At 38.7% G+C, this 25,685-nt stretch overlaps 2 protein-coding genes across 2 annotated transcripts; both read left to right on the top strand.

The window, feature by feature from the left end:
• The first annotated feature begins 5,043 nt into the window (after nt 1-5,043).
• On the top strand, nt 5,044-9,969 carry LOC137734810 (splicing factor SF3a60 homolog). Its single transcript, XM_068474093.2, has 12 exons — nt 5,044-5,374; nt 5,541-5,654; nt 5,965-6,069; nt 6,458-6,600; nt 6,684-6,780; nt 7,248-7,412; nt 7,945-8,016; nt 8,340-8,498; nt 8,627-8,704; nt 8,829-8,957; nt 9,263-9,409; nt 9,479-9,969. The coding sequence occupies exons 1-12, from the start codon at nt 5,201-5,203 to the stop codon at nt 9,623-9,625; spliced, it is 1,530 nt and encodes a 509-aa protein (XP_068330194.2). The 5' UTR covers nt 5,044-5,200; the 3' UTR covers nt 9,626-9,969.
• Nucleotides 9,970-10,697: 728 nt separating this feature from the next.
• On the top strand, nt 10,698-17,835 carry LOC137735624 (uncharacterized). Its single transcript, XM_068475071.2, has 5 exons — nt 10,698-11,776; nt 13,694-14,573; nt 14,936-16,301; nt 16,389-16,469; nt 16,991-17,835. The coding sequence occupies exons 1-5, from the start codon at nt 11,149-11,151 to the stop codon at nt 17,663-17,665; spliced, it is 3,630 nt and encodes a 1,209-aa protein (XP_068331172.2). The 5' UTR covers nt 10,698-11,148; the 3' UTR covers nt 17,666-17,835.
• Nucleotides 17,836-25,685: the final 7,850 nt, after the last annotated feature.

Below are 25,685 nucleotides of genomic sequence, written 5' to 3'. Positions count from 1 at the left end.
TAATACTGAAGTAGCATACAACGTGTCTTCATCACACTTAAAAACCCTCAAAAGGGAGCTCAACACACACAACAAACGAAATAAGGACATGTCAATTAGGGTCTCTAAATCTAATGCTAATTGGACATAAATTAAGCTGGTGCTGGTCAACTTGAGAAGGTGCAAAACATAAAATAGCTGAACTGGAAGTCTTAAATATAGAGGATGCTAGACAGATCATCTATTTGAATCATATTTTATAAATCACATAACATAACAGTTGATGGTTAGATCCATTCATCAAATCAATAAAAAAAAAATCCATCAATCGTCATATCATATGGAGGCTTGGTAATTTTTTGCACGACCGGTTAACTTGATTTGAAACGGCACAAAAAAAACATATTTCAAATCAACTTATTAACGAGTCGAGTCGTTATCGAGTCATCCGTTAAGAACCCATTAACGAGTCGAATCGTTATTGGGACATCCGTTAAGAACCCCATAAGATATTTTTTGCCAAATTTAGACATTAGGCATGATATTTCTTGTATGACTTGTTAACCCGACACGAAATGATAGAAACCATTAACGAATCAGGTCATTATCATATTACATGTTAAGAACTCGTTAAAATAACGGGTTTAACATGCACGGTCCATTAAGATAATGAGCATGACACGCCAACAAAACGAACATGACAAACACAACGTTTTTGCCGAGCCTAAGTAATAAATACAAAGTAAAAACACGTTCTCCTAAACTTTAAATATATAGAAAATGAAAGAACCAATTGCTTGACATGCAGTTTGCAGTTGCAGGGTCCAGTGTTCTGCATGCTGCTGTCATTGAATGCGTTTCTATGCTTTCCTCTCGCTCTTCTTCTTATTGTCTGGTCAAATAGTTGGTTGATTGTATTTGTATATACAATTGTCAAATTGTATTTTACAATGCAAAGGAGAAAGAGTTTAGACTTCTTCTTTTCGAGATTTGCACATCAAAAAGTGTAACTAGTCCACTAAGAAAGCTGAATGCACCACAAATTGATACCCCAAATCCGAGACATTATTCACTCTATTAGTAACTAATCCAACTTGATTTCGTTTTAATTTTGTTGTTGTTGAAGGCATAAGAAGACTCTTTAATTAGTTATCTTTGACGTGCTTAGTACATAAACAATCGGTGAATTGTAAACTCCATTGAGTCTCTTGCAAAAAGAAAATACACAAAAATTAAGTTTTTGATCTCTCGACAAAAGACTTTCAGGCAGCGGGGGTGGCACACGAGTGGCATCTCATGGAGTCAATCGCGAGTTATTATGCATAACACATGAAAGGGTTTTTTTTTTTTTAATTTTTAAATTTTAAATTTATCTTAAAATGGTAAGATTGACATAACTACTCACTTTGGTTTCTAATATTTAAAATCGATAGAAGTGATCTCTAAGTTTGTCCACCGTCAATCCTTTCAGTCGTTTGGTGAAAATTACTGTTAAACAATGACCAAAATGACAAAAATATCGTCAATTTAATAAATAGTAGACCAAAATGATTTGACAAAAGTTGAGGGTAGTTTTGACATTTTCTCCTTATTTAATGGAGATTTTTCACGGAATGACCAAAATAATTGATGCTTGACAAACTTAGAGACCAGTTCCATCGATTTTAAATCTCAAAGACTAAAGTGAGGAGTTATTACAATCTCAGGAAACATTTTGGCTAAAAAATTAATGTTAAAATGTATGAAAATACTTGATTAACTTGAAATACTGTTATAATGAAATTTTCATAATAGATATGTGTTTGTCGTGAAAAAGTTGGTAGAATTATCAACATGATTTGTGATGGAAGTAAATGTACAAGGTCCCAAGAAGGTGTTGGTGGTGACTCATGGCTCTCCGAATTCCAATGGTTAGATGGTTGTGGGTTGTTTTATTAGAGGTTGATGGACCATGCAATATGAGTGGGTAGGTAGCTCAAAACTCTATTGGAGGATGGATTAAGATTAATGTGAAGCTAATTAATCTAATAGTTCCTCTTAATGATATTTAAACAATATTAATGTAGAATTAGAGAATAAGGTCACAAGCATGAATCATCACAAAGTGATTTACTATTCCCACCAACCCCAGTAACCCTTTTTTTAACATTCCCTCCAGCTTATTTGACTTGTGGCGTGTTTACCAAACGAGGTAAGAGTGGGAAGAAGCAGAAGTGCACGCCTTCCAAATGGGGAGGCGTGAGAAACATAGAGACGGGACGAATGAAATAACAATCTTTTAATAAAAATAAAACCTTGTTCAATTATATACATACATATATATTAATTTAATTAATCAGCATAAAATAATTTATTTTAGGTAAGGGCAATTTAGTAATCAACTTATTTTTAATTCCAATTCAAGTGAATTAGTAAACAACTTATAAATAACTAACATCATTCCTACTCCGCCATATAGTTTAGCAAACAACTTTAACAGAAATCCAATTCTATTTTCTCCTCGATTCAATTATTCTCAATTTGATTACGGATTAATAAACGAGTAATTGAAGTTTTATACGACCTTTTGTCTTTTGATTGGTCAAAAAACAACTTTTTCTTTAAATTAACGTTCCTTAATCACTAGTTGGAGTTTAGGGATGAAATACATGTGTCAATTATGATTGTGATGTCTTTCAGATTTTCATAGCACAAAAAACGTTACAAAATGCTTTGATATGTTTGGCAACAACTTAGGAAAAGTTTTACTACTAGTACTAGATTTGGTAGCATCTGAAATCATCACCAACACAGATTTTGTTTTTTTTTTCTTTTATATTTCTTTTTGGTGGGAGATTTTAACTAGAAAAACTTGGACGGAATGACGGGTCACGTTATTTGTAGAGCAGATTTGATGAAATAATGAAATTGTATATTTTGGTTTTACTCAATCTTACATTGATATGGTTCAGTGGGCTGTAGTCTGACATTCCTACCGAAATCTCTCTGCTGTGAGCTGAGTATCTTTCCCTTTTTGGAGTGGACCAAGAAACAAATAAAATAAAGGAAGGCTACAATATAAAGCAACATCGTGAAACACATTTCCATTATTTATCAACGGCTTCTTTCTAGGCCAATTTTTTATGTCTTGATAGTCCCCATTCACACAAAGAAAATAATTATTGCTCATAAAGAAGATGGTAGAAGTTCAAAAAACTTCATTTAAGTGGTCCATATCTTACATTTTATAGTCAAAGGGGACGAACTGACAGTGGCAGAGCCAGACTTTTCGAGGACAATACACTCAGAGAGGCCCTACACTGAAGGGAAGGAGAAATTTAGGAGGAAGGGCAATTGAGGAGGGGAAAATGGGGAGCTTGGTATTCGGGAAGTGGCCTAGGAGTCCGGTTATATCATTGTCTGATCGCTCAGTCCTACAAAAATACCACTAGATTAAATGCAAGTTGGATAAGGTGGTCCATATCTGATGCCACGAAAGAATATAATTTGGTCGCATAGTTCGAAAACAAAGGAGAAAAATGGAGATTTTATCAATTGGGCAAGTTATGATAGTTTAAATCACATTTTGGTATGGGGTAGGCAGTTGTTATTAAAGGTGGGTGGGTTTGTATTTCACATGCTCTTTCTGGTGTTCAGTTCCCATCTGTCACCACACAACATTTTCAGGCCTTAATAATTTGGGCCCATTAGATTACTGACACGTTTACCTTAGAAAATCAGAGCCCATCATTAGCCCAACATTTTTTTCCTGTTGCCTCATATGGGCTCTTATATGGGCCCTTCATCCAATAAGCTCTCAACGGCTTCCAGGAACTTGATAGCGCACAGCAGAAAATAATGAGAAAAGACGGGGTTTATTTTAAAAAGAAAAGTAAGGGAAATTGCATAAATGACGGATTGGTTTTTCAATTTTTGTGCATTTACCACCAGACAAAATATTAAGAGATCTCAAAATTACACCTTCATCTAATTTTCGTTCACAACTTTGCCAAACATGAGAACGCGACTTGCATGTAAGCTCTTTTCCGAGGTCATTCTTATCCGTTCATAAGTGTAGTTTAAAAATAAAATCCTCCCATTTTCAATCATAAAAGATGTTTATATACGAAATTATTTCTCACCCAAAATCATAATCATTTTCCCTCATTTTCTGCAAAATTCTAAGATAACAATTGTTGATATACGTTAATAAATCTAACGGTTGTGTAAATTTTTTTTATAATCTTTTTAACGAGAACAAAATTATAAAATGCATGTCATGGCTTGTAAATTTATAAATGCCCCTCAAAAAGCGCTTTCATACAAGTCACGCTCTCATATTTAACAAAATTATAGATGATAGATGTCAGCATGGTGCAGATGACGTTTTATCACAGTGATGAAAAGCATTTAGGTATATGCATCTTGGTACGGGTTCGATCTCTACTGACTCTTCTTCTCTCTAACAATTAACTTCTAACCTATTAATTATAAAAAATTCAGGTTTGGTGGCTAATTTCATAAGAGTGAAGAAATCCAGTGCTAGTGGAGATAGATCAATATTGTCAAGCTTCTTCATGTAATCTCAATAATTTTTCGGATAGGATTTCTAGTGACACATGTCGCTAAACTGAGTAACTCTCAAGATTTCTTATCTTTATGTAATCTTAATAATGTTTCAAATAAGATTTCAAGTGCTACGTGTCGAGATGTAATTGGTTGTGAAAATTTTAGATAATATTCTTATCTACGTGACACTTCTTATCATCAACTTTCAATGTTGTAGGTATTTATAAGAAAAAAAATTCTTCCAAGAAAAAAAATTCAAATTCCAACGGTAACTTGACGACAGCATGACGTTTGCTAGCCGTTGTTGGCTGAAGTCATGTTGATGCCAGATAGCCGTTGGCATTCAAATAGGTTGAGTTAGAGGGCTGGCAAAATGTCAAGTTTGACATTTTGGCGCCAGAGGGCTGGGATGAAGGGTTGGCTGGCTGGGGTGGGACTCACAAACCCTTTAGCTTAGCCTTCAGTTGGAAATGATTTTCGTGTCATTCTGAACTATTATATTCTTTTCTCTGAATCGGTTGGAGATGGCTTTACAGCTAAAAGCCACGTCACCAGTTCCTTCTCACTCTAAAAATTATAGATTTTGCTTCGTCCGCAAAGAGACGGAGGCAAAGCGTAGAGAGAGGGAGAGAGAGAAGCCGTAGCTCGGTAGCTCCTCCGTTTGGCAGAGAAGATGTCGTCGACGCTACTGGAGCAGACACGTGCCGCTCACGAGGAGGTGGAGCGGCTCGAGCGGCTGATAGTGAAGGACTTCATGAACGAGCCGCCGTCCAGCAAGGACCGCTTGTACCAGGGCCACCGCGTCCGCCAAATGATCGACACCATCACCTCCACCACCGAAAAACTGGTACGTATTATTATTGCCTCTCTCTTCACCTCCTATACACTGTGCGATTGAGAATGTACGGAATGTGTGTGGATTTTTTCGAACTTAGGGTTTTTTTTTAATTGCGGAAACCCTAGGGTTTATGGTTTTGACTGCTAATTGGGGGTTTCTGTGTGTTTGGTTTTAGATTGACATCTATGAAGATAAAGATAATGCGAGGAAGGACGAGATTGCGGCTCTCGGAGGCCAGACTACCACTGGCACCAACGTTTTCAGCGCATTTTATGATCGATTGAAAGAGGTATGTCTTTCTTTCTTTCTTTCTCTTTGTTTTGTTTGTCGATTTTATTGGATGAAGAAATTATAGCTCTGAATCTTCTGATGTTAATGGTGTTTATTCATCGATGGAAGGGTGAGGGTTGAGGGTTTTTTCAAAGTTGTGTTTTTGCGCGTACGAGTGTGTGCATTGTGTTCTGATTATCCAAAATTTAGTTGGGAAACCAAAAACGAGAACTCAGAGTACTTAAGTAGGTTATCAGTCCGTCTATCAATTAATTGCCAAAATCTGAAGGTAATTTAAGTTATTGGTGAAATGTTTGCCATATCTGCAGATTCGTGAGTATCACCGAAAGCACCCAGTTGCTCGTGTTGTTGATGCTAATGAGGAAGAAGAAGCACTGCTAAAGGAGGAACCTCAAATCGAGTTCAGTGGAGAGGTCAATATCTCTCTCTCACTCTCTCACACTCTCACTCTCTCTTTCTCCATCTCTGTGTTTATGTCTCTGTATCTATGTCTGTGTGTATGCATGCCTGTGTAAAAAATGCTTGAAGTTACAAAGACAAGTGAACTAGATTGATTCAGTTATTTTCCCTTCCACACAAGCTGTGGAAATATCAATTTTTCATAAAATGCTACTTCATTTTTGTTTGTTTGTTTTCCAATTGGACAGTAACTGTATAGATAGGCAAATAATACAGATGGGTATATCTGGTTATTATCTTTATTTATTCAGGTTATTGTATTCATTTTTTTTGATAAGCACTACTTAGTTGTTACATTTATACTTCATATCCTTTCATTGATTTGTTTAGTTCTGTTTTCAGGAAGCTTTTGGAAGATACCTTGACTTGCATGAACTATACAACCAGTATATTAATTCCAAATTTGGAGAACCTATCGAGTACTCTGCTTATCTTGATGCTTTTTCACAACCACAAAAGATTCCACGCAAGCTGAAGTCGGCAAGGTGAAGTGTTATATTATTTTCTTCCGCCATTGCCTTTAATTCATGTACATGAAATTTGGGAATGATTTTGTTTTATTTTTCAGGCAGTACAAGGAATATATGGAAAATCTACTTGCATACCTGATATATTTTTTCCAGAGGACAGAGCCATTGCAAGATCTTGACAGAATATTTTTGAAGGTCCAAATCAATACTCTCCTTTACTTATATTAGAGTGATGCAATAGCATCAATTTAGTCTTGCTTTTGTAGGAAAGTGAATCTGAAATATATATTTTTCATTCTTAAGTTTCCAGTTATGAATTTTCTTTGGCTAGAAAGTTATAATTCACTATTACTCTAGTAAATTTGCCCGAAATAATGATAAACATTGTACTCAAGCATACCTTGTTATCTTTAAATGATTTGAAGGCTTGAATCACAATTGAGCATAGTAGTAATTCATCTTGTACATGGACGTTAACAACGTCTATGTATGTATATAGTTATGAAACCAATTTATCATAGTTACCTTTGTCTTTGTGAACTTAATGTTTTTTGTTGATTGGGCTATTGCAATTTAGGCATGGTTCGATATAATTCCATGGTATCTATGATCCTGGACTGTGGTTGGATTTGGAATGTTGAAGTACGGTATTTTTTTGACAGGTTGAAACCGAATTTGAAGAGCAATGGGCAGATGGCAAGGTAAAAGGATGGGAAAATGAGAAGCAAGAAAATGGGCATGTTCAAGATCAACTTACTATGATCGATCTTGATTATTATAGCACGGTGGAAGAACTGATGGAAGTGGGCCCTGAAAAGCTAAAGGAGGTAAGGGTGACATTTACAACTTAAAAGAAAAGTTATTGGCAAAAAATTAGACCCTAAATGCTCACAGATTGGGGTAAAAAGTTACCAAGTTATAGTAAATAATGATTGTCAAAAGCTCAACATTAACTTGTTGACTAATAGAAACGGTTTAGTACTAAAGTGAGACATAGAGAAAGAAGCGAATGCCAAAAATGGGAGGAAGTTAATAGTTAGTGATCAGGGTTTGTCTTCTCTTTTTTCGTTCTAGATGCTCAAAGTCAAATAGTTTCCAAAATTACTTGTGCAGTCTTTCATATGTAATCGAAAATGGATTAAAATATCTTGTACTCAATAAATGTTGTTCAATGTGTATGAAATTAAAGAACTAGAACAGATTTATTTCATCCAAAAAAATATAATTTATTTCACCCAAAAAAATATAATCCAAGTTCAATCCTAAGTTGAGAACACATCTTAAGCAAGCTCTATATATTCTTCTCTCACAAAATAAAAAAGAAAATTTTCTTATATTATCTCTTTAATTATCTGCCAGGCACTAGCTTCATTAGGACTGAAGACAGGTGGTACTGTTCAGCAGCGTGCAGAGCGGCTTTTCCTTACGAAGGTGATTGTTCTGTAACTTTTTCTTTTTGAGAAAAGTGGCATATTTGATATGTGCTTGTACATTTTCTGTTCTCTAGTTTCTGAATCAGTATTGTAGGGAGTATTTCAATTGGAACTACTTGAAATGTCCTAAAATTGCTAAATTAGCCAAAAATCAGAATGCCCTAGCTTACCCAAGTCATTGCACTTCATGTTATGTTAATGATGTGTTATTCACAAATTTGAATCCTTATGGAAACCTGTCAGATAATTTGACATTTTTTCACCGTTTCTAATAAAATCTCTGTGCCACGTAGTACTTAAATATCTGTTTATTTTACGCAGGACACACCTCTGGAGAAGTTGGACAAGAAACATTTTGCCAAAGGTTCGCGTGGTGCAGAACAGAATGGGGCTGCTGCAGCTCCACAACAAGTTGACAATTTAAAAGAAATTGCTTTATTGGAGGCCAAAACAAAAAAATTATGCGACTTACTGACTGAGGTTGGCATATATTTCCTAATTTCCCAGTCTTACATGTTTGTGTCTCTGTAGTTGCCTATTTTCATTGTTTTTGTTGGAGTTTGAATATCAGTGCACATTTACAAAAAATTATCGTCGGATTTGTGCAGGCTATTGAAAGAACAAAAGACAACATCATGAAGAAACAGGCTTTGACATATGAAGAAATTGAAGCAGAACGTGAAGAGGTAAGAAATCACCCCCTGAAGAAATATGTTGACATCAATGAAATCATATAATAGTTAGTTTTCTTTGTTGATCAAATTTGTAATGGTTTCTAACGGATGCTTGATTGGGTTTGATTCCTCACAGGAAGAGACACAGGCCGATACTGAAAGTGATGATGATGAACAGCAGATTTACAATCCACTGAAATTGCCAATGGGTTGGGATGGGAAGCCCATTCCCTACTGGCTGTATAAGCTTCATGGTCTTGGTCAGGTAAGCTATTTATTTTCCAGAATGATTTTATACTTACGTCCTTGTTTCCCGGTTGAATGTGAATCGTGTTTTATCTTCAAGTGCCCGGGGACTATTTCTTATCTTCAAGTGGCCGGTGCATGTATAACATCCATACAATTTGTTTTTTTTATTAAAGAACTAAATAAATTTCAGTCTTCTTTTTTCACTATTATGTGTATTTTTGCCAGCTTGGCGTTGCCAATTGAGTTATCTCTTGAACGTTCTAGTATTATTTTTGCATAAACTAGAGGTCAGGTGATTGCAACTCTATTCATGCATTTCAGGAATTCAAGTGCGAGATATGCGGGAATTACAGTTACTGGGGACGTAGAGCTTTTGAGAGACATTTTAAGGAATGGCGCCATCAGCATGGTATGCGTTGCCTAGGTATACCAAACACGAAGAACTTCAACGAGATCACATCAATAGAGGTATATTCTTTTTCGAATAATTCGCTAGCTTAGTATTTTACCGAAGACTAAACCATTTCACTTACGCAGGAAGCTAAAGAACTATGGAAGAGGATACAAGCACGGCAAGGTGTAAACAAATGGCGCCCGGATCTTGAAGAAGAGTACGAAGACAGAGAAGGTAACATATACAATAAGAAGACATATACTGATCTGCAGCGACAGGGGCTGATTTAAAGAATGCAGCTGTTCGGAAAATCCCATGTTTAATCGACTGCTAAGGGAAAAACAATGTTTATGGTCGATGTTCCATCCTTCTTTTCCGGGAACTATGTAACGGTGTCAAGTGGCACCGTGACAACCCGAGCAATAGTCTCGGGTTGCAACACGGTTGAGGCGGGCGGGCGAGGTTGTAGGTTTTTTTGTAGTTAACTTGCGAAACGTAGCAAGGCCCTTGATGTTAAAAGTAGTCGATGATTCTACCATCCCTTTGAATCCATTGTGCATTTGAATTGTTATCACTAACGAGACAATGCCCTGAAAATTACAACTTTAATCGAAACCAAACGAGAAATTATGAATTTTTGATTTTGTTTGTCTAGTTACTCCTACTTATCTATTATTCTATACTCACCCTTACCTCTGGGTTATTTACAACCAACGTTTAAAATATTGGTATCGGTAGAAAATTGATATGTAAATTTGTGGAATATTGGTGGATATACTAATATCAATATTGGATGCCTTCAATGAAAATGATGGAAGTTTTGCTAAAAAACATGAACATTTAAAGTAAAACTTTAGGAACATATGATCGTTTGTCAATATTTAACCTGTAATGTTGGAATTGTCGGGAATATCGAGCGTAATGTCGTTCTAGGATTTATACAGTCGACCCTACTTAGTGGGAAAAAGGTTTTATTATTGTTGTTGTAATGTTAAAAATATTGATGAAATATGGTGTTTTTAGATGAAACTTAAGAATTTGTCCGATATCTTGAGAAATTTAGACTTTACTCGCTTTCTATAAGTTTCTCTAATTTTTAAAATATTTTTACAAAAATTAACGACTCTATCAAAAAAATTTCAAACACTGTTTACAACTAAGAAGGAAAAGGCTCCAACAAAATGAAAAAACTGAAAAGGAAAATATAAGAATTTCTCAAATTTATTTATTTAATTAATTTTTTCAAGTGGGAAAGTGCAGAATCAGCGGAATCCCAAAGGGAATCGAAATAAACGGAAAATATGAAGGGCAATCGCGTCAGATAAAAAACACAAAAACTGTCCACCAAGGCACCAAGTCACCAAGTCGTCTCCGAGTCTCGTTAGCTCATTTCACTCTCTCTCTCTCTCTCTCTCTCTCTCTCTCTCTCTCTCTCTCACATGTTTTTCCACATTTATCCCCAGCCGACGCCCACTCCCTCTTTGTCTCGGCTGTAATTTTCACCATATTCGGTTTCAATCTCACACCTTCCATCCCCCGGCGATCCGCCCTCTCCTCCGCCGCCCACTCTTCCCTTCCAGTGCGAGTTTTTTTTCTTCTGCGATTGGTTCAACCCTCAAAGAATTAGGGTTTCCAGTTTTGCACATTGGATTGGAGTGTTCGGTTTCGTTATAATTAGGGTTTCAATCTCCAATCTGAGCATTGAGTCTGTCTCGGCGATTTGCATCTGGGGTTTTTTCGTTATTCGATTTGGAATTTCAAATTTTCGTCGGGGGAGATTTTAGATTTTTTGAATTTTGAGTGTTTCGCTGTGATGCCGAGGAGTACAAGGCACAAATCAAGCAAGCATAGTTCGAGGGATGCCAGGGAGTACTCGGATTCGGAGAAGGATTCGAGCTTGAAGGATCGTAAGAGCAAGGAAGAGAGCGGTGTAGTTAGGGTTTTAAAGGATTCAAGTTCGAGTGAGAAGCGGAAGCTTGATTTGAAGGATGGGAAGGACTCGTATGGCGGCTCCGGGAACGGGGACTATTTGGAGGATTCAGTATCGGCTAAGCGGCGCAAGGAGAGGGTTGATGATGGAGGGAGTGATAGGTGGAATGGCGGGGAGAATGATCACCGAAGAAGCAGTGAGGGTTCGAAGAAGTCATTGAAGGCATCAGGGGAGTCCAAGAGTAAGAAGAGAGATGAGAGTGTGGAGTTGTATGCAGAGGGTGGCGAAGTGAAGAAGAGTTCGACTAGTAGTGGAAAGGGTGAAGGGAAGCATAGGGATAGGGATAGGGATAAGGAGTCGATTCGAAAGGATGGTAAGGAAGGTGGAGGAGCAGAGAGGGACAAGGAAAGGGACAGGGAGAGAGAAAGGGAAAAGAAAGGTAAAGATGGGAGAACGGAGCGATTGGTCGATGAACAACGTATCATTGCCAAGCAAGTCAATGAAAAAACTGGTATGGTAACTGATAGGGTTTGTTCGTTATTTTGTAGTTTATACATCTATATGGATTTTTTTTTTCCAGCAATGTGTTACTTGTTATGACTAGTTAACTCTACGGACTTACTCTTACCGTTTTACTCCCCATTAGGAGAATGTTGATAATTTCGAATATGGTAACTTTTCACTCAGTTTAGTTCAACATAGTTTACTGTGATGAGTGACAATATAATACAACGTTATGTTTTCTCATGTCATTGCACCTTCAACTCTACAGCACTAACTAGTGGAAACGAATTCTTTTCATGGTTTACCTTGCGTGATCATTAATATGATTTTGAATAGCTGACGCTGGGTTTGGAAGAATACAAACAATCTTTTTGGTGGAAATTGAGCTCTTCAATAGGTTTAGGGATTATAAACACTTGGAGCATGCCGTATTAGATCAACAAGAGTTTCGAGCATAATTTGATTGGAAAGTATATTTGGATTTGTTGAATCTTGGTTAATTTGGATTTTGATATTTTGCATATCATAAGTGGGAGTGGTACTAAATGGAAAGCTTAACACTGAGAACGTTCACGGTAAACACAATCACATGTATGCTTTTAAAATCATATCACCATCCTTAATGTGAGAAAAGTTCTACATAGATTTTAATGCTTTTTATGTTGCAGTTATTGTATCATATTGATATATAGATCAATTTTGAGTTGATGATCTAAAAGTGATAAAGTGATTGCTAGGGTGGCCTTTGTATTATCACATATCTATTGGATGCTGCAGTCTGCCTTATTTGTGGGACCCACTTATGTATTTGTACATTAGTATTTACATCCCTGGTCATTATTAGTTCTGTAGACACTGAAATACAGTGGGTTTGCATTGGTAATTTGTCAGTGATCGTTATGGTCAAATTTTTATTTTCTAGTTCCCAAATTTACGCTGGATGCAATCAATTAATATGACATCTGGGGAAACCAACAATTAGGTGCTATGTTGGAATGACCCATGTGACTGCGTGGGGTTGAGTGTGGTTGTCTGGCCTGTTAGTTGGCAAATTCTCATTGGTCTCCTTGATGTGACTGTTTCATTTCTACATTTTGGAATTAATACTAAATTACTAATTTTTAAGATTATGAATGGTCGGAGTAAGACATGGGGCAGCGCAGAGGTGCCATTCTATTGAGTCTGTGCACTTAACCTTCTTTTATCACTTGCTGAAATTTGCTTATGCCCATATGTGAATCGGGGTTTGATTGAAACATACTTGAGAAAAATTTGGAGCTGTAGCTGTTTCCTTTGATTTCATTAAGTCCAGATTGATAATGATTTTCATCTTTATGATACTTTGGTTGTCTTGTTGATTATCTAAATGGTTGTTTGTTCTCATGAAGATGTTAAATGATTGTTTTGAGTCTGGTTTGCGTTTCTCTTATTCATAGGTTTTATGAGTTATCGTTTTATTACTTGCGTAGTTGAATGTTATCTTTCCCTTGTCTGTGATTACACCCTCTTTCCTTAATCAGGTTGATCGGTTTAGTTTCTTAATTGTTCCTTTCCACATCGGTTGTTATTTTAATTGTTTTTCCTCAAATGTTAATAACTGTTGTATGTGAAAGGGCTTATCCTGTCGGCTGTTTTAATAATAGTTATAATCATTTAACTGATTTTTATTTTAGTTAACATTTAATATTGGTTTGGAATGGAACTAGATGTTTGAAGGCACAAATTATGGATGTCAATTGCTGGATTAATTGCTAAGATGTGAATTACTGCTGTTAATGAAGAGGCAAATAGATTAGATCATATTGTTTGATATTAACGAGATGCCAATATTCTACAGTAGATAGATGACTGTTAAAATTAAATTTTGTGTCTGCAGTTTTATTTTGGAGTGTAAATCTATGTCTTATTTTATGTGGGTTTGCAGATTTAAATGCACGGGATGAATTGGAAAGTCCTGATGCAGAGAACCAGATTGATAGACGAATGAGGAAAAGAAGAGATGATGTTGGTGATGGGGATAAGCATCTAGATGATGTGGAAGACATCAATGATGGGCGATTATCTTATAGGGATGATTCTGGCAGGGATACCAGGAAGAAAGATGAGAAGCGGAAGGATGAGAGATACAGAGAAAAGCACCGGGAAGATGCGGATAAGGACAATAAGCACCGAGATGAGCGCCCTCCAAAGGATTATGCAAGCAGCAAGTCCGATGACAAGCATTTGAAAGATGAAAAAGATTTGATAGAAATGCAAGAGAAGAGATCCAAGATCCAGGATGGGGAAAGCAAAGTAGATCATGATCGCGATCGCAAAAGGGACCGTGACTCACATCATGTTCGTGATCGCGATCGTGAACGCGAACATGGGTGGGATCATGGTCGTGACCGTGATTATGATCGTGATTGGGATTGGGACCGTGATCGGGAGCGGGATGGGGACCGCGAGCGAGACCGCAATCATGACCGTGATCGGGCCAGAGACCGTGATAGAGATGGTGATCGAGATTATGATCGGGACTATGATGGGTCACATATTGATGATCGGAGCACTAGATACAAAGATAGTAGCAGGGGAAAGAAAAGATCTCCGGATGACCGCGATGATGGCAGTGATAAATCTAGAGGTATGAAAGCTCGGTACTCTGACTTGGAAAAGAAGTCATTGAGTGGTGATAGAGTTGAGCCTGATGTTAATAAGGGAAGATCTCAGTCACGGCAAGCTTATGTAGACTCTAAATTGAGTAGCAATAAACGCAGGACTTCCCCCATTTCTAATTCACATGGCGGCATAGATGAGTACAGGTACCTCTCTCTCCCTCTCTCTCTCTCTCTCTCTCTCTCTCTCTCTCTCTCTCTCTCTCTCTCTCTCTCTCTCCCCCCAACCCTTTTTGTCTCTTCCCCGTCAGAGTTCTGTATGCAATGGGAAAATTGTGTTTGGAGTTGGTATAGTTTAGATATATATGTTTAACACGCACACATAGAATATGGTAGTTTGGGATCCTGTGAAATAAGATGCTCTTTAACATTGAACCAAACTAACTTTAATCTATGAGAAAAGTTTCATGGTTGGAAAGGAAATACTGTGATTGTGTTTAACCCTTTTGTTTTTTGTGATGAATTTTTGTGTTATATGCTAATATGTCGTCTTTTTTTCCTGGCCCAAGGTATTCGAATCCAGAAGATTTGAAATATAGGGATTCTGGAGTAGAGCATAGGTCCAAAGCAATGCCTCCTAGAGATGGGTCTGGTTTGGCTGGAGTTTCAGAAAGAAGTTTCAAGTACAGATCCATGGAGAGACCCAATAAAATGGATGATAACCATTTAGGCGAGATGTCAAATGACAAGTCTTCAATTTCCAAGGCTTCACCCCTGCCCTTGATGGAAAGGTCTCCTTCATCATCAAGTATTGACCGCAGGTACATCAACAGAACTGGTGTCAGACGGAGTCTTGACATTGAAGAAACAGGTCGAAGAAGCAGTGCTTCCATGGACAATATAGATTTCTCTAACACTGAGGATGCACTGGGTCGGGACCTACCATCAGAGAAGCCTTTGGTAGACGAGTCATCTCCTGCTGATTCGTCAGCTCACAATAGAAGTAGTCAGAGTAATTTGTCTTCTCTGTATCCTCCTCATCCCAATTTCAGGGCCGGAGCTGACAGCCCTTTTATTGGTTCAATGGAAGAAGATGGTAGAGGCAACTCCAGTGCACGTTACAGAAGGAGTAGTGATCCCAATGTGGTTCGAGGGCATGGTAATGGTAATACATGGAGGGGCATTCCAAGCTGGACTTCACCAGTGCCAAATGGGTTCATGCATTTCCAACATGGGGCACCTCATGGTGGTTTTCAGGGGATGCTACCGCAGTTTCCAGCTCCACCAATTTTTGGTGTTAGACCTTCAATGGATATTAACCACTCTGGGATGCCTTATCATATGGCTGATGCTGAGAGATTTCCCGGTCACTTGCGGCCACTTGGATGGCAGAACATGATGGATGGTCCAGGCCCTTCCCACTTGCATCTATGGGATGTGAGTAATGGTGCCTTTAGGGATGAGAATCACATGTATGGGGGTGCTGAATGGGATCAAAGCAGGCATCCAATGAATGCTCGTGGATGGGAATCCAGCGGTGAGGCATGGAAAGTACATAACAACGATGTGAAAAGGGACTTGCCTTCCTCAGTTCAGAAAGATGATTATCCTGTGCAGGCTGCTATGGATGATGCTGTGGCTGGGAAGATGGGTCAGGCGCCTCACCATGGGGATAACCTGGATCTTGGAATTTCTAAAACCGTTGAAAGAAGGTCCACTATGACCTCTCCTCTAAAGGAGTCTATGCCTAAAAGTGGTCATGATAAGTCACCTGGTCGCTCTAAATTACGAAGTGATGACATCCTCTGTTTAAGTCATTATTATCTTTCCAAGCTTGACATTTCAGCAAAACTTACTCATCCTGAGGTGTATAGGCAGTGTATTGAGCGGAGCCCAATTGTTGATGAAGATGCTACTACGCACACAATTTTGGAGGTGCAGATTCTTTCTCAAACATTCTTTATTGCGTTTTGCTTCTAGAATCTAATCTTACTGATTGCATCTTCTCTCCTAATGTCACAGGGTGCAAGGGCAGGATTGAAATCGTCCAAAATCTTATTGAGGTCCTCGCCTTTTCCTCCTTTGAAGGATTCTGTCTTTCAGGTACACTTTATGATGAATGATAATGTTATTTATCTTGTTCATTTCTATCTGAAGTTAGTCATACACTTTGTATTTGTTGTATTTCCTGACATGCATTTTGAGGCTGCGATTAGTGGTATGAATGCAGGCGTGATTTTAAGAGGCATGCATGCTAATGAACACATTTTTTGTAAATATTTAAACTTGTGATTTTGCTTTTTGAAAAAAATAGCTGAAATTTCTTTACTCAGAAAAGCAGGATATTGAATTGATGCATGAGCAAGATGCAGGTTAATAATTCTTGGGCATTATTATTTGGTAGGAGTATTATCATAATGCATATATGGTTTACTAATTTATTTTTAAATTGGTTGTTAAGTTACTGTTTAATTTACTCGGATTACTTTACTATTTCTCATTTGGGTTTTATTATGACATTTCAACTCTGTTTTCTTTTAGTCAAACAGTGTATTTGCTTGATATATTTGCTTACGTACTTGCATCCTAGTTGCCCGACATTTTTTTTATTTTCTGACTTGCAGAAAGCGATGAATCTTTATAAGAAGCAGAGGATGGAAACGAGAGTCTTGCCAATTATTGCTGGAGGAGCATTGGACATTATTTTAGCATCTAATCAGGAGAATATGGAAGCAAAAGTCCATTGCAATGGGGAGAAAGTAGAGGAGTTAGTCCCGGCTTCTGATATAGAAATGGCAGACGCTCCAGATTATAAAAATGCTGGCACTGCATCTGGTGATGGCGCCGAGGAGAGACTGGAGGTACCAGTTTCATCTCTGAATCACGAGGTGCAGAATGACACATGCGTCCCTTCTCCTATGTTGGGAATGCCAGTTGATGATAATGGTGGAAACAAAGCAGGGGATCCCCAAACAATCTCAAATGGGGTGGAAATAGAATCCTCGGACCAGGCGAAATTAGATGATGGTGATGCAAATGGTTTCTCATCACCTGATAACGAATCTCTTGCTACCACCACTTTACCTGCAGCAGCTAATGACTCAAATGTGATTAGCAAGACTAAAGACGATAATCCAATTGGTCAGGCTTCTAGCGAAGGTGCGGCAGATGCAGTAACTGGTCCTTTAATAATACCCAAGGGTTCCCCAAAGGCTTGTGAGGCTTTGATTTCGGGGTCTAATGAGTCTGATTCGGTAATTTTAAGTCGGATACATCATTCTCCTGAAAGTACACATTGAACAATTTCTTCTATATCCATGTTCTTTTTCTTTTCCGTTCCTTTTATTGCGTTTTTAAGTTCGTTATGCTCATCTTATTTTCTGTGGCTTCTCATTTCAGCAAGGAAATAAAATCAAAATTTGGGTTTTCGGCTCCCTTGAGCTTTGCCCATAGTCCTGTTTCTCCTCCAGCCCTCGTCTTTGTTGCGTTTCGTTTTTACTGTTTCTGGTTTTTTGTTGTGCTGCATTGTCACCATTTTCTTCGGAGTCGATAATTTGTTGCTTGAATTTCTTGCATGCTGTGCATTCTGCTTCACACCCACAAACGTGCAGTAACTTGTCGAGTTTTTGTTTCATAGGACGTCTGTATAATTGTTTAACTTTCTTTGGATGAACACTTGAACATGATTTGGAGTGTCTTTGTCATGATATTGCTGCATGCATAACTGCGATTAGGATCGATCACGACTTGTCGCTTTGTCTCGTATTTTCTCTGTTTTGGATTCGGTGTATTGGAGTTGAAGTGTCTGTACTTTTTCTTTTCTTGTGGGTCAAGAATTAAGATTTCTTGCTTGTTATATGTTTAGGGTTTGCTTTAGTTCTCTCTATTTAAAGGATTTTTTCATTTTTTATATCCGCTATATTTTTCAAAAATTAATCAATTTTTGAAGACAAGCGTAATAGATATATTAGGAAAAAACAGATGCTACATGGAACATGACCAATTCACCATCTGGAAATACAAAGCCATAGGGCGGATGTACATTGAATCAAGGTGGTCCCAAGACCATACAAAGGTTGGGAAACAAGTATGTGAAGGTTTTTCGAAGACTTTTTAAATGTTGCGGTGACAATAGTCTACAAATGCTTATGATGGTACTCATCAATTAAATGTTGATATCTGTTGACAAAAGTGCAACATGATTCAGCCGACGACAACAAGTCCGCCAACTATTCGATGAAATTCCTCTGTGAAGATTGAAATTTGTTTGCACACTTTGCGCTATGTCTCTATCTTAAAAACTTAGACCTTTATCATTGCACTCCCACTGCTGGCCTTTGCCTCTCCTGCTGATGCGAAAATATATGATGGACCTAATTTGCATTTGAATCCAAGAACTAGTAATATCTCTTTAAATGAGTACATGAGGCATCGTAGGATGATACGTTCGCGTACCACAAGTAGTACTAGGGTGGAGATTGTGTTGTTTCCATCTTGAAGAACAACTCTTGTGGTTTCAGGGATTCGGTGGAGTGATGCTGTTTGGGCCCAAAATAATATTGTTGGGCCGAGTATAGGGTTGGGCTCGGCCTAAAGCCATGTCAAAAATACTATGGGCTGCCTGATGATTCCGGGCCATTTAGCAAGGATGGTCGAGTCCTATCGTAAGAAGAAGTAGTTCAGATAAGCAAAGAGGGTCGCGGAAGTCATGGTGCAATTAGGATTCTCGACCGACAATGAATAAAGCCCCAAAAGGGGGTGAGTTCAAAGTCCTAGTGGGAGTAGGGTTGTTTGAAGCAGAGTCGGAACGAAACAGGAACTCCCAATCCGGGTAGGAGTTTAATTCGATCTCAAGAAGGAGTTGGTGCTATAAATACAAAAAATCATGCAACAATTGAGGACCTTCAACTCAACACACAATTGCTCTGCGCAAAACCTCTCAAACATCTTGAGATTTTTCATTTTCCTTTTTCCGCCGACACACCTTCAGTTTAGATAAACAGCAGTGTGGAGGCAACCGGCGAACACCTTCAGTTTGGATAAACAACACTGTTGCCGTAGAATCAGCCGACCGATGAGCACCTTCAGTTTGGATAAACAGCACTGCGTCGAGGTCGACTAGTTACCTATCCAAGTCTCGGCCGAGAAGGGTTTTCGAATCCTTATTGGCAGAGGTCATCTTATTAGCCCTCTCGGCGATGTAAGGTGTTACGAGTTACGACATTCGGCGTACTGGACACCGAGTGATTTTATGATTGGATATTCACAAGTGAGTTTTAGAGTTTGGCATTTTGACAGCCGAACCACGTTCACCATCAAGACATACATCACCTTTGAATATTTGTGTCTGTATAGTCTGGTGTCGATTCGACGTGCTTATACTCTTACAAATATAATCACGGTGACCGAATCGGGCGTCGACGATTTGTGAACTTCGCTGAACTAGCAGCCTTATCTTCAGGCTCTAGAACCCAAAGACCGAGAGTGTTCCTTCCTCGGTCGCAGTCGCAAGATAAAGAAGTCAGCAACGCGCTCAACGCGACATCAACGAATTTTACTCCTCGGCCGAGCTCGGCCGACGAGTTGGCACGCCCCACATTCAACCGAAGGACGTAGTTAGCTTATTAGTTACTCGGTCTGCGCGCCACGTAGGTTTTGTAATTTTTAGGTCAACAGATGCATTCATAGAACTCATTGTACTTTTTGGACGTACGAGTCCAAACACCTTCACTTATTTGAGAACTACGCTTGACACTATCTTCCGAGACCCATCTATAAGCCATGCAAAGAGTTTTATCTTCTTTTTGGGTCAAAGCCCTTCCTTTCATTGCAGATGTGACCATTTCAAAATTATTGAAAAAATTAAAGGAAAGATTATTGGAAGGGGTAAGAGAATAGAATGTGAAGAATTGAAATAAAATGAGGTAAGATAATATGGAATGGTGAAAAGTATATGAGAAATAGTGTAGAAATGGCTTAGGTATTTATAAGAAAAAAAAAATTAGATTTTTTTATAAATTTGTCCCAAAAAAAAAAAAAAATCAAATTCTAACGGTAACCTGACGATAGCATGACGCCAGGTAGTCATTGTCATTCAAATAGGCTGAGCTAGAGGGCTGGCAAAATGTCAAGCTTAACATTCTGGCGCTGGAGGGTTGACTGGCTGGAAATGACCAGCATGCTGGCCTGATTTGGAGGTTTTGGCTTGGTAAGGCCCACAAACCCTTTGGCCTAGTTCTCGGTTGGAAGGTTTTCATGTCATTTCGAGTTATTTTTAGTCCTATGACCATTTGGCTGTGTCGGTTGAAGATGACCTTAGTTAGCTGACCATGTGCCAGAAGTCTATACTCTTCATTCGCGATTCGTGATGGATCAAGGAGAGTCATGGGCGGATCCATATAGGGACCCAGGAGGTCCGGACCCTTTGAAAGGCTGAAGAAACACTTGTGATTGACCTTCGGGACCCTCCAACAATTTGAGCAGGTGCAGCGGAGAGGCTTGTTGCCTCCATGGATGTGCATGCAGCAATGCTTATAACGAAGAAGAGGTTTCTAATTTTTATTTTAATCCTCCAAATTGTCGCAACCTCTCAACTGTAAACTCAAGTTACCCCATTCCCTAGCACCATTTGCCGTTGCACCACCTCTAGCTACCTAATTTTGTTTCTTCCAAATTCATTTAAGTATTTTAATCCTAGACTCTAGTCTCAACTCCCAATTATAATATATATGTTATATTAACAAATTTCATCTTTATAGATTCATTAATTGATGCGTTATGTTACTAAGGAGAATTTGTTGGTTTTATTACCTTTGAGATTAATTTTGATTATTATTATTTTTTTAAAAGTAGGACAACTAGTGGCAAGCCACGGTTATCCACCCCTTCTAGGGGTCTGGAAGACTCACAGAAGCATTTCAGCTTTCTCCTGACCACAATCAAGCAGACTCACCATCTTAGAGCATCGAACCTGGGACCTCCCTGTTTTTTGTATTTTGAGAGCCAAAATCCGCACCCTTACCACTGGATCACTTGATGTGGTTGATTAATTTGGATTATTCAATGAACCAAATTCAATAAAAAATAGTGATATGGAATCAAACTAGTCTAATTTTTTTTTTTTTTTTAAAACTTTTATCTTGGGACCCCCTGATCTTGAAATCCTGGATCCGCCTCTGAGGAGAGTGGCTCCGGATTCTATTAATGGCTAAGTAAGTCCCAATTCATCACTATCCATGCATTGTACCGCGGATGTGACAAAGTCGCTTTCTCCCATCAACGCACATGGCTTCACGCCGGCCATTACCAAGCATTCGGAGCACTTGGCCATACTCCTGTCCGTATTTCTTAAAGACAAGTTCACGCTTTTCGTCAACAGCCTCATTTTTACCTCTCATCCTGTTCTTTCCTTCCTTACCCTTATTCTTTGGCATGATTACTAGCTCTGTTTCTCTGTTTTGCGTAAGGTCGAAACTTGCAGGTGGATTGGATTCGATGGAGGAGCACAATGCAACCCTAATCCTTGACCAACAAGAGAACCAATATAAATCATAACAAAGAACACCCACAGAGTTTCTCTTCTCTGCTAATTCAGTCAGGGAAAAAACAGGAAGGTAGGTAATATAGTAAATCGAAGCTTCATGCTTTCCTTTTCTTCTGGCCAAGCAGTTTCCTTCCTTTCTTCCCTTAGTTTTTTTTGTTTTTTGAGAATTTATCATTAGACCCTAGTTTTGAGAGGATTCCTAAGCTTGCAATTTGGGACACAGACGACTATAAGTACGCTATGAATATCTCAGTGACAAATACAGTACTACATTGCATTCTTCTCCAATCTCCCAAGGGGAAGAACTCAAACAAGAAGAAGAAGACAACGTTGCCGAGATGGTGGAGTTCACAGAAAAAGACTTTGATGCTTCACAGCTTGAGGTTGCTAGGCTCGCTACTGAGGACCTGATGCAGGAGGAACTTGTGAAGCAAAAGAGTTAAATCAAGAATCCTATGATAGTCGATTGGGCGGCCAAGAAAAATAGGTCGTCAGATCGTTCTTTCAAAAGAATTGGGGGATCGGACGCCAGTGGAACTCAAGATGCAGAAGATGTCGTTGAAGAACAATACCAAGAAAGGCGTAGACACGATGAATATAGCTTTGAAGAAAAAAGAACTGAATACTCCTTCCGCGCCTCTTGGATATCATGAGTCCATGACTTGCCTGAAGAATTCAAAAGAGAAATTGAGAGGTTGGGCGGGACCAAAGTGGAGTTGGTGATAGAGAAACAATTGACCAAGACTGATATAAGTTCGAGTATAGATAGGATGTCAATGCCTCTAAACCAACTTGTTTCGATTAGTTTCTTAGAAGATGAAGACAAGGAGATGCTTGAGAACTGTAAGACAATGACGGTTCAGTTGATAGACCCTGGTCTTGTACAAGGAGATATAAACCTGAGGCGGTTGATATATGTATTGAGGACTCAATGGGGGAATGTTGCTCGGAAAAACAAGCTCAAAGCAGGCGACATCGTTCAAGTTGATTGGTCGTTTCAGGTTAATCGAGCGCTTTACTTAGCCCTAGTTTTGGTTAAGAGGAGCAGTGTTGGATGGGATCATCAGGAGAGTGGTGATGATGGTGATAGCGAGTGTAAGAGTAGTATTGTTGATGGCGGGAGTAGTAAATAGTGACGGATTTAGGATTTCAAGATTGGGGATCCTAAGATAAAAGTTAAAAAAAAAGAAAATATTAGACTAGTTTGGTTTCATAGCACTATTTTTATTGAATTTGGTTCATTGAATAATTAAAATTAATCAACCACATCAAGTGACCCAGTGGTAAGAGCGCGGATTTCGGCTCTCAAAATACAAAATACAGGGAGGTTCCGGGTTCGAGGCTCCAAGCTAGTTAGTCTGCTATTGACTGTGGCCAGGAGAAAACTGAAAGGGTAGTGGCTTGCCACTAGTTGCCCCGCTTTTAAAAAATAAAATAATAATAATCAAAATTAATCTCAAGCCAGGAGAAAGCTGAAAGGGTGTATAGTACATTTTTCTTCTATTAATTTATTTCGAGGGAGAATTGTAATTGTTTTGGAAGTGAATTCTGAAGGACCGGACATCTCCGGAATAGTTGCACGAGTTTTACAAGTGTCAAATTTTCCCTTTGTTTGTGGCCAAAGCGGTTTGTTTCCTATATAGATACGGATTTTTTTTTTTAGAAATTCGAAGCTCGATTAGAATCATATAGCCAATGTTTGAGCAATTACAATACCTAGTTTTGGAAGGATTCCTAAACCTGTGCGTGTTTAGTTTCCTAAAACCCTAAGATTCGTATACTTGAAGGGCAAGTCTCTAGTCGATCAGCAACTCCTAATCAGACACTGATCAGTACTGTAAAAACCCTATAAAATCACACCCCTGCAGGTTTAACCAAAACAATACATTTTATACTCGTCCTACGTTCTAAGCTCGTGCCATACTTTGCTTTACATCAAATTGTATCTTCTTCAATCTCTCCGAGAAGAAAAGGAAGAAGATAAGATGGCGCGGTTACTAAGTGAAAAATACTTCAATGGCTTGACGGAGTGGCCTCAAAACTTTACCCGTTTGGACTGGTTGGTTAGAATTGCTGAGGTTGAAGTTGAGTTAATGCAGCAAAAGAGAGAAACTTTGATGAGAGAGGGGGCTCTCAAGAAGCCAAGGCTAGTCGAGCCGCCCAAGAAACAAAGGTCGCCCCCTATCGATTCTACTAGAACAGATCATTCTCTGAAAAGAAAATGGTCTAGCAATGGGATAAATGATGATCGTGCGCCGAAGAAACAGAGGTCGTGCGATGGAGCGAAGCTTACGGCTTCTGCTATGGAGTCTTCACTGAGAGAGACTAATGCTATTGGTAGGGGTGACGTGGGATGGAAGAAACGAAAGGTGATGCCGAAGAACAATGTCAAGAAAGCCAAGGGATCGACCAAGAACTCTCCGAAGAAGAAAGAACCGATTGGTAGTCCTTCCACGCCTCCGAAATATGACGACTTGCCTGACGAATTCAAGAGAGAAATTGCAACGTTAAAGGGGACTAGGCTGGGCTTGGTGATACAGAAGCGAATTACCATGACTGATATATCTCCCGGCGAAAACAGACTGTCAATGCCTGAAGCCCAAATTGTATCGATGGATTTCTTGGAAGGGAAAGAGAAGGAGTTACTTGAGGGACAGCAAACAATGAAGGTTCAGTTAATAGACCCTGGTCTTGTAAAAGGAGATATAAACTTGAGACTCTGGCTTATGAAAAGCAGCAAACTGTATGTGTTGAGAACTCAATGGGGTGCGGTTGCTCAGAGGAACAAAATCAAACAAGGCCAGCTTGTTCAGGTTTGGTCATTCCGGGTTAATGGAGCGCTTTACTTGGCTCTGGTTTTGGTTAAGGAGAGTGGCGGTAAGGGGGATTGTAAGGAGAGTCATGGCAGCGATAGCGGGGGTAGGAGTATAGCTGTGGAGGGTGAAACAAGTGGTGGTAGTGGAGGAGGAACTGAGATAATGGAAGAGAAAAAGGATGATAACAACGGGAATGCTAGTGCGGCAAGTACTGTGATCAATGGGTCCGACCATGCAAGTCCCAACCCTGGAGGAGACCATGCATGTCCCAACCCTGGTGGAGACCATGCAAGTCCCAACCCTAGTGGAAGCAGCAAAGAAGATGCGGACGTGGAACCAAAACTCTGAACCCTAAATTGTAAACTCACATGCCAAAAGATGAAAGCTTTTATAAATCCCTTACATTTATGCAATTAATTAATATACTTGATTAAATTTTGTATTTCTTTGATATTGATTTTTTGCTTCACTATATCAGTTTGTTTCTATTCAATACTTGGTTTTCCTTGTTAGGTCAACATTTAAGTTTTGTTATGGACATGAAATAAAATTAAACAAAATCGGAGAGACAGCACCTTATGTCCAACAATCCAGTACAACTAGAGAAAGTAAGGTGTACTACCCTGTCTGTTTGACCATATACACAAAACCAAAACCTTTCTATATTGTGCATCACACAGACTTGTTCATCATCAAACTCATAACGAGTGCTGCATATTTACAGTTGGTCGGACACAAGAATTCCTTAGTGTTGACTGGTAGTGCATATGTATAGTTTTCTACAAGTCCATGTGGTAGGCTAAGAGCATCTCCAAAGAAGATGTCAAAAATCTAGGTGAAATGTCACTGCGCATATTTGACATCAAAAGTTTCTCTAACTGAAGTGTTATCTGTTGATTGGATTTGAATTTGAAGGCTTTGGGATTTGGAGTCAAATTTGAGAACAATGTCAAATTTAAT

Source organism: Pyrus communis, chromosome 7 (genome assembly GCF_041283825.1).
Source record: "Pyrus communis isolate YQ-2024b chromosome 7, ASM4128382v1, whole genome shotgun sequence".
Taxonomy (NCBI): Eukaryota; Viridiplantae; Streptophyta; class Magnoliopsida; order Rosales; family Rosaceae; genus Pyrus; species Pyrus communis.
Note: the sequence above shows the minus strand (reverse complement) of the source record. Positions and strands in the feature narration are given on the sequence as shown.

Coding starts and splice junctions, on each gene's coding strand:
- LOC137734810 (XM_068474093.2), top strand. CDS start 5,201: ATGTCGTCGACGCTACTGGAGCAGACACGTGCCGCTCACGAGGAGGTG. Junction 7,413..7,944: donor GCCCTGAAAAGCTAAAGGAG/GTAAGGGTGACA, acceptor ATTATCTGCCAG/GCACTAGCTTCATTAGGACT. Junction 9,410..9,478: donor ACGAGATCACATCAATAGAG/GTATATTCTTTT, acceptor TCACTTACGCAG/GAAGCTAAAGAACTATGGAA.
- LOC137735624 (XM_068475071.2), top strand. CDS start 11,149: ATGCCGAGGAGTACAAGGCACAAATCAAGCAAGCATAGTTCGAGGGAT. Junction 11,777..13,693: donor GCAAGTCAATGAAAAAACTG/GTATGGTAACTG, acceptor GTGGGTTTGCAG/ATTTAAATGCACGGGATGAA. Junction 14,574..14,935: donor GGCGGCATAGATGAGTACAG/GTACCTCTCTCT, acceptor TCCTGGCCCAAG/GTATTCGAATCCAGAAGATT.